The sequence below is a fragment of the Crocodylus porosus genome, unplaced genomic scaffold (genome assembly GCF_001723895.1).
Source record: "Crocodylus porosus isolate Cpor-Errol unplaced genomic scaffold, CroPor_comp1, whole genome shotgun sequence".
NCBI lineage: Eukaryota > Metazoa > Chordata > Crocodylia > Crocodylidae > Crocodylus > Crocodylus porosus.
Genome location: NW_017728931.1, coordinates 105081334 through 105090709, shown reverse-complemented (window position 1 = coordinate 105090709; position 9376 = coordinate 105081334). Strand labels below are relative to the sequence as shown.

The 9376-nt window shown below is 38.5% G+C and overlaps 1 protein-coding gene across 1 annotated transcript in view; it reads left to right on the top strand.

Moving 5' to 3' along the window:
* Window positions 1–7760, top strand: part of WASL (Wiskott-Aldrich syndrome like) — a 75441-nt gene extending 67681 nt beyond the window's left edge. Inside the window, exons 9-11 of the mRNA XM_019543453.1 lie at window positions 816–1333; window positions 4546–4654; window positions 5025–7760. Of these exons, the coding sequence (XP_019398998.1) occupies window positions 816–1333; window positions 4546–4654; window positions 5025–5086 (689 nt within the window). The 3' untranslated portion in view covers window positions 5087–7760. The remainder of the gene's footprint in view (window positions 1–815; window positions 1334–4545; window positions 4655–5024) is intronic.
* The last annotated feature ends 1616 nt before the right edge of the window (window positions 7761–9376 follow it).

Below are 9376 nucleotides of genomic sequence, written 5' to 3'. Positions count from 1 at the left end.
TATCTCCTTGAAACTTGGCAGGTTTCATGCCCTCAGAAGGGGTTACCATCCCTACTGTTTTCATCCAAATCTGCCAAAAATTAAAAAGTTTATATGTATTTCAATGATTCCCTATTATAGTCTATGGCCAAATCTCTGAATCACCACCAAATCTTCCAAAGCCCATTCAGGACAGTGATCCGAATCTCCAAATCGAATCACTGTCCTCTGAATCAGCCGAACTTGAATTGAATACTTACCTATTTGCACAGCCTACCAGTTAGGTTTGTACTTTGTTTTTCTTTTTACAAATACTGTTCAGTACTTATTACCATTACCAGTTTGCTAGAAGGAAAGAAGGAAGGAAAGAAAGAACATTTCTTTCCTTCCTTCAGCATACATTCAGCATACTTCACTCCAGAATTCAAGGCTGCAAACAGATGTTGCATTTGGCTTGGGATAAATCCTAAGATGGTTCACAGGATAAGAAGTACTAACAGTTTGTCCTGGGGTGTTGCATATGAATGGTTACCTGGGATTACATCATTGAATCAATGGCAGAAAAGCAGCAGTGCATTGAACTCACTAAACTGTGACTATGAGGGCAATGTGTGTACATGCTGATCCTGGGATATGTAATGTCTGTTCCTAGTGCAAGAAGACAGGTATAATCTTGTATAGGCACAGAGATGCTTGTAAAAGACGAGGCAAAGCGGCGGCTTGGGCTTTGTTGCCTTTTATTCTTTATTTCTGTGCATCTTAGCTAGAATGACTTGGTTGAAAGACTTTTGTGTAGTGTCTAGTTTTATACTCTTATCTTATTTGCTCTGTTTCAGCACCACCTCCACCACCACCTCCATCCAGGGGAGGACCACCTCCACCACCGCCTCCACATAGCTCAGGTCCCCCTCCTCCTCCTGCCAGAGGAAGAGGGGCTCCACCTCCACCTCCTTCAAGAGCTCCCACAGCAGCACCGCCTCCCCCACCTCCATCTAGACCAGGTGCAGCAATGCCCCCACCTCCTCCAAACAGGATGTATCCTCCTCCACCTCCAGTGCATTCATCATCTGCACCATCTGGCCCTCCTCCTCCGCCACCACCTCCAGCAAGTGGGTCATATGTACCTCCACCACCTCCTCCACCACCACCCCCTCCGGGTCCTCCTCCACCACCAGGTCTTGCTTCAGAGGCTGATCATCAACTTCCAGTTCCTGCAGGAAACAAAGCAGCACTCTTAGATCAAATAAGAGAAGGTGCCCAATTAAAGAAAGTAGAACAGAACAGTCGACCAGTGTCCTGCTCAGGAAGAGATGCACTGTTAGACCAGATACGACAGGGCATACAGCTGAAGTCTGTAAGTAATGCTGTTCTTTGTATCTCAGTCCCCAAAATTGGATCTTCCCTTCATTTTTGAGCATATTATAAGCCACATGTTATTTAACATTATGAATGGCTGCACCACACTGGAGTTAAAGTTGATTCTGCTTTTCCACTATAGGACTGACATTTTTTACTTTTACCTCAGAACTCCTTAAAGGGGACTCTGGGTACAATACAGGGGTATAGTCAGTGGGTGCAGAAGTGCACTGGGAGCACGTAACTGTTACATCTGTGTGAGTCTGTGACAATGAGCCTTGGGATCCTTTGACCGTAGCTGACTTCCTGCCCCTGGGGCAGGAGGCTGGACTTGATGATCTTCAAGGTCCCTAATGTCTTCCAGCCCTAATGTCTATGAATCTATGAATACAAGTGAGCCAAATTGGCTTAATTTTGACCGTGAAGGAAATACGCTCAAAGTTGGAGTGGTTTTGCTGTACCTGTATCACTGCAGACTCTTTCAGGTGTCACGGCTCCCCATTCCTTTTGCAAGTGGCTACAAGCGTCGTTTCCTGTATGCAATGACTTAAGCCCTTCCAAGATTTTTTTCCTTTAATTTTGAGGCAAGTCTAACATTATTCTTAAAGTTATACTTGTATAAACAGTAACAGTTGGATAACTCCTCCGATGCTTTTGCTGGATTCCACTTTGAAATCAAATTAAAATGTGACGTGTAGGAATGATCTAGTACAGGTACCTTGTATAGTTCTGTGCTTACGGCTTTACAGCTGAGTTCTGAAACTTATGAAATGTTGGAATAGTAATGTCAAAATGGTATGTCAGGCAGCGGTGACCTTTGCAGGGAGTGTCCTTAAACAGTATTGGCATGTTGACATGCTTTAGTGAGGTTTTCAGTACAAGTGCAAGGAATGTGTTTCAGCAGGAATGTTGTAGGAGGGAATTCTTAGATTTTTTTTCTACATCCTAATTGCGAACAGAATGGAAACTGACTGATTTAGGATGTCTGCTTATTTTTTCCTAATATCCACAGCAGTGGTTTTCAGCATTTTTAGACTTGAGGCACCCTTCAAAATGCCAGCTCTTAGTTTCCACCCGTTTTGACTACAGAAGAATGACAGAACAATTCTTCCTTTGCACAGAATTCAAAAAGATCACAACAGGACAAAATGACGTTTTGTTTTGTTTTGTTTTGTTTTGTTTTTTAACAATGGATTCCTCTGTGAAATCCCTAGGTTTATCTTGCAAATCATGTTTGCACACGTAACACTCCACCCTTGAAAAGATCTTGAGGCACGCCAGAGTGCCACCACTGCTTGGAACCACTGTTCTAAAGTGTATGGGGGAGAGGGGAAATATAAGTTGCGAAAAAGAAGAAAAAGAAAAAATTAAGAACAGTTTTACAGTATTTCTTAAATTGGTGGAGAGGTTATGCAGTGGTGGCTATGATAGTGTTAAAGTTTGTTTTGTATGGGGGGGGTAGCTTTTTAGTCTGATTTAGTTTTTTGATTTTTTTAACAACCTTAAAAAATTTGGTAAGTTATGGTTAGTTACAAATAGCTAATTGAGAACAAACACTCCTGCTGTGCTTCCTGTTGAGAGTAACTGAAGGTGCTGTGGTTTTTACCGAACTCAGTGCTGTTCATATAACTTAAGTACGTACACATTATGATTTAGTCTGCCCTGGAACATAGTGTTTAAATGTGCCCCCAGCACTGGTCTGGATTACCGTAGATCTTAATTGGGATTTAGGCATGGCTTGATACTCAAACTGGATTGCTATAGTGAAGAAGCATCTTTTTTTTTTGCATATAAAATCATTTTCTTATTAATAGTCTAGGTCACACTTACTTACAGTAAACAGACTTACTGTAAACTTGAAAAAGCTTGCTCAGTAGTGTTGAAGGTAATGAAGATGGATCACTGAAGGGCAGAATTAAAGCTGTTTGAGAGCTTAACTCTGAATTCCCATGCTCTGAAATCTAGCTTTTTGCAGGGAAAGGAGAAAAGAAAATGCTATGCGAGTTTTTAAAACACAACCTGAATTTAAAAGCATATACACTTTTATAAGAGTGACTTAAACCTGAAGCCAAGGAAGTTCCTTTTAGCCTTCATCTTAAGTGTAGGACTTAACCACTTTTCTGCCTCCTGTACTATAACTGCCTCTTCCTTTTAGATTTCCTCATTCCCTTTTCCAGTATTCTGTAGCTACTCTTCTTTTCTACCACACTTCCTCCTTTCTTCCTTGTCTCCCTGTTTAGATTCCATATTCTCATAGCTTGTTACAGCTTTCAAGTTATCTCATATTGCTGGTGTACATAGTTTTGGACTACACTTCTCCCATCCTCCTATCTCCCATTCTGACCTTTTCTGCCTAATGTTTTTTTCTGTTCCTTGCACTTGATGACATCCCTCTTTCAGTGTAGTAAGCATTCTGGCTCTCTTGGATTACTCCACAAAACTTATTCCTGGCCACTTCCCTCCTTTAGCTTCCCACAGTCTCAGGTTTGAAAAAAAAAATTACGTGTTATTTGTTGATAGGATAACATTTGTATAACATTCTTTTTAAATCTCCCCCTCTCCCTACCCCCCCCATACACATACAGATAGATATCTACGCATGCTCCTGATTCTGGGTTTTCCTGGTGGTTTTTATTTTGGGACAGAGGGCGGGTCTTGCTTTCTACAAGCACCCTGCAAAAGTATGGTGAGTTATAAATAGACTTGTTGGTACATGTTTGCAGTCTCCAAACTTCTCTCTCCCAGTTGGAGATTATCTGTCCACATTCAACCTGATCAACAATCTATAGCAGATTGTTTAATGGCTGTTCTGTTATCTGTAACATAGGCTATTATGTAACCAAAAAAGCCCTGCCTATTAAAATATCATAAGGAGCTTTCCTTCATGCATGAAGGCTATTTCTGATGAGAATAAGGTTCACTGAGTTGAGGTTTAGTGCTTAATCGTGCTCTGTCCAAATCTGAGTATTCGGTGCCTAATTGTATTCTCTTGCAAAAAACAGAAGAGACAATCTAATCAGAATAAGGGATTTTGTGAAGCTCTTTTTTTCCTTGGATACAGCTTGTGCTAAAAATGGAGATTGTAGTTCCAGTTAATATCCATGTTCTCATAATTGAACAAAATATTTTCTGTTTTGTAAAAAGATATCTCTGGGAATATATTTAGTAAACTAGAGAATCTTTATCATAGTATTTAATTCTTGCTTCAAGGTATCTGATGGCCAAGAGACTGCACCACCCACTCCGGCACCCACCTCAGGAATTGTGGGTGCATTAATGGAAGTTATGCAGAAAAGGAGCAAAGCCATTCATTCTTCTGGTGAGTCTGTGGAAGGCCCTTTAGGACTGTCATGTTCAAGTGTTACATGAATCTGTCCATGGAGACCAGTCTTTTGCAGCAACTACAGTTTCAGCTTTCAGCTGAGCAGCCAAAGCTGCAGACAGTTCAACTGTGAAGGAGTTAAAACTAGTTCTGAGCAGAAAAGGAAGGGGGAGGGAACTGAAAATTTTCTGCTCTGTGTTGTCAGAACTCTGGGAAAAACTTTTTTTTTCTACATGCAACCTTTCCATAAACAAGGTGAATGTTGTCTTTGGGGGCATGTGGCATACAAGGGAACATGGTGGGTACAATAAAGCCTTTTAACGTGTTAATTCTGTACATGAAAATTACCATTGCTCTTTTCTCCTAGATGAAGATGAGGAGGAAGATGATGAAGAAGACTTTGAGGATGATGACGAATGGGATGATTGATCATATATTATATATTATATATATATTTTTTAAGGTGATTGAAATACTAAACACTACTTTCTGTCTATGGATTCTGTAAAATTATCATGTAAATGTTCTACCAATTTGCTGTATATTTTTGTTGCCTTTTGCTTTTTTATTAATCTGTGCAATACCTCATTTAATCTGTAAAGGTTTGTCAAAATCCTCTACAAAGCTACTCCCTATTAATGTGTGCAAGTTTACATCTGGATGATCATATACATGTGAATATTTTTCCATTCCATCAAAAAGGGAGTTTAAATGTAATAAGTGAGACTGACAAAAACCTTAATGTAATTTAGTTATAATGCAAGAAGGAAGACACTATTTTCATACCCTACTTTTTTCTGTATCTAAATTTTTCTTATTAAAAACTAGTGTAGCACTACATTCTTTAAATGATGCAGCTCTTAGTTTATTTAGCCCCTACATTTCCAATACTCTAGTACATGAATGTTAAGGTTGATTATAATATTGAACGGTTTTCAATATGTCACATCCTTCCAGTTCAGATCTCAGCAATATGCTTTACATAAAACAAAACCACTACAAAAATACACAGCTAGTTATGAAAATCAACAACTTATCCATAATGTAGCAATATTGTCTACTCTTAGACAGCAGTGATATTTGAATGCTTTAATTAGGGATCTTTCCACCTGAGGTTAAACAAAATGGTTTTGTAGTATAGCAGTAGTGAAGGCATCTTTGAAGCAAACCAGTTGATTCCTTACTGCCAGCTATCATCATCTGGAAAGAGAAGCAGTCTAAATTGCTGGAGCTGTACTGTAGCCTGGCAGTTGCTACAGTCATTTGATTTATTTTTAAAATCAATTTTATGTGGTTTTGGGTTGAAGGGCTGCGTTTAATGCTTGCTTCAATAATGTTTAAATTCATTTTAAAATGTGTAGGGCATTGGTGTACTAATAAAATAAACTTAAGTGGTGTTATTTTTCAGTCTTTATGGGTTATGGTACATAAATACTAGACACCAGTCCTACATCAAAAAAGTGGAAAGTCTATAAATCAAAATATACAGTTTAAATGTGTACTGAACAGTATCGCAATAGTTCTGGCTTCTTACGTTGGCTTTAAGCGCAAGATTTGTGGGGAAAGATCAAGACCCTATTCACAGGAACAGTATTTGAATAAGTGATTGGAGGATGGCTCTCTTATTTCACAGCTTGCACAATTGTAATAAATATGTACTTAATAGTGTGGTAAAAATTGGAGTGCCTGCCTATTAAAATACACTAATCTGCTCTAGAATGGGTAGTTAATGTCTGCAGCACTAATTACTGTACCTACAGTAAATTTCAGGTAGAAACGTCATCTTTATTTTAAAGAACCACATTATTTCATTGATACAGAGTGTTTAGTTAAGTCAGTCATATTTGGAGTATAGTTAACATATAGTATCTTCAGTCTTCGACTGTAGTCAAGGTGTCACACTAAACTTAAGTTATCCAGAATTGTATTGACTGAAACCCAGTGTTGGCCTGATCTTGACAGGCTGGACCTGCATGATGTGGCTTGGATTTCTAACCCTGTTATAATCTAGTCTTTATTGAGTCTCTAGTCATGTGGGAAGAAAGGAATTTAAAAGGTTGACTTGCCGAAAAGTGGTGCGAGTCGTGAGGCAGTAGTTAAATTATTCAAAGGATGCTAACTTCCTTCCCAGATTAATTTAAACGCATATAACTTTGGGAAACTTCTGAGTTGTTTTATTTTCTTGCAGTAATGTTCACATTCTACTAGCTTTCCTGCGGTAGTGACTTGAGCATTGTGAGCTGAATGTGGGTGAGCCCTGGGGGAACTAAACATCCAGTGGGTTTAAGAGTTTGTGCACAAGTTAAATAGTTTTATGGCTTTGATATAACTTCTGGCATCTCCTTTTATTTTTATAGCAAAAGGGCATTTAAAGTTAAGTGGATGAGTCCCAGATGCTCTCCTAACACACTGCTTATTAGGAACTGTTTAACCCCTATGCTTCAGGAGTTGGGATTTCTGTACCCAGTGTAACAAAGTCTTTGTTGTATAATTACATTAAACAAACAAATAAACAGGGAATCCCAATTCCCCATGTTGCAAGAGCTGGGGAAGTTAAACACTATATATTTTGAAGAACAGTTTCTTCATTGGCCAAAGGCGGCATTTGACTTTGATTTTTCTGTACAAGAAGTATATCTATTTTATTGCACAAAGTCCAAATTAATATTTGCTTAAAAACAGTGTGTGTGTGGTTAAACCCAGGCATGAAGACTGCAATTGCAATTAAGCTAAAATAGCCATGGCTGCATGTTCCAGCACTCCACCACTTGCACTGTGGGCAGAAGGTAGTGTTTCATGGCATTGATTCACTATCGCTAAACATTGTAATGAAGGCCTATCATATATACTCCAGTTAAATTACTGTGTCCAAGTAGCCTTAGCAATTAACATACTAGCATGAGGCTTTTGTATCTTGACACTATATGTGCATAGACGGTATCAGCTAGCCACTTATTTGTACGTAAGAACTTCTCAATCATTCAGTTTTCCAGTTATCAAACTGAAATTTTTAGTATGTGAATTTTTGAAATGTACAGTGAATAGGATGTTGCACTGGTGGCAATTCATCACGGAGCATAATAAAATTAATTTGACCCAAATAGTGGAAAGCAGTGTTGGTTTTTGTTTTTAAGCATTAACTTCAGCACAGTTTTGAAATAGCCCTATGTGTTGATTCCATACTTTGAAAGTAAGCTCAGTTGTTGAGCTGAGACTACAAAGCACTAAATAGTGACCTCAGATCTCTCTGGAAAGTTGGATTGTGCCACTGAATAAACGGATTCTTACTCACTGTAACACCCTGTGTTTCTGGTAAATCTGACAGCTGCGCAGCAGCTCCCCTGGAAACAACTGCTGCTACAGGCAAGTGAAATAATGCATTAACATTTCAAGGTCAAACAATTGTGGCCTGCCTAGTAAACACGCTTAACTGAACACCAACCGTTTGAACTTTTAACAGAAATATTGTGTGTTCAATACTTCACTTGTATGTAATGTTGCAGTGAATCACAGGATCACTTCTTACCCAACAGAGGATAAAACAGAGTTGGGACTTAGTGTGAGCTATACATTTTTTTTTTTTACTGTCCTATGATTGCAAAGTATTGCTGTCTTTGTTATAACCTAAACATCACCATTGCTAAACTGAGAGATTGGTAGTTTTCTTCCCAGTGTAAGACAAAGTTGGTTCAACTTTTCAGTGGGGTAGCTCACATATTTGAAAGGTATGTGCAGTAATATTTTCTTTCTGTTCACGAGATGTCCTGTGCAAAAAAAAATCCTTCAAAAGGTAATTTATTTTGAATTAATGTTTATCAAGATACTTTCACAAGTGAAATGCATTGGTGGGGGAAGAGTTGTTTTTTTTTTATTGTGGACTACATTGCAACAGCCTTTATCTTATCATTGGAGGAATTCCTTATCTGGTTAAAGTGCCTGTAGTTCAAGTTCAGTGATAAATTGCTTTATTTATAGTACAGCAAACCATGGCTTAGGGAAGTGTGGGGCTTTCTTTTCTCAATAGGACATTGTCATGCTACAGCATGACAAACTGAATTAAGGTATACTTACTTTAAACAGATTATCTTTGACGACTTCTCCCCACCTCTGGAGGGCAGGAGAGGAGAAGAAGAAAACAGAATATGTTAATAGAGAATAGAATGGGAATTGTAACTTTTATTAAACTTGGTTGTGAAACGGGTATCAATCCAGCTTTTAAACATCTGTATTTCTAAGCATGTTCATATAGTTAAGTAGGAGGCTTTTGAAGACCATTCTTCACTAAATAGTAGAAGCCATAAATTCTACTCTCAGTGCACACTACATTCCAGTATAATCAACGGTTGTCCAAATATAGCTACACTGAGTTTTGGCTGCTTATAATCAAAGATTCAAAGATAACAAAGAGAAAAATTAAGAAAATCAGTTTATTTTACTGCTGTGTTGTCAAAAGATTGTGAACAGTTGGAGTTCTCTTTCTATGTAGAATGAATCCATATTCTACTGACACTTGGAGATGGCAGAACGGCATGGTAAGAGCAAGAGGAGTGGTATATCCAAGATGCCTGGATTCTGCTCTACCCTTGGCCCATGTTGGCTGATATGGAATAGTGCTTCAAATGCTTTTGAGAGAACTCTTGGATGCTTGGCTGCTGTCTTCTACACACACTTAGAGTTAAACTAATTACCAGTTTTGAGTCGAGAAGGATTTTTTTTTCC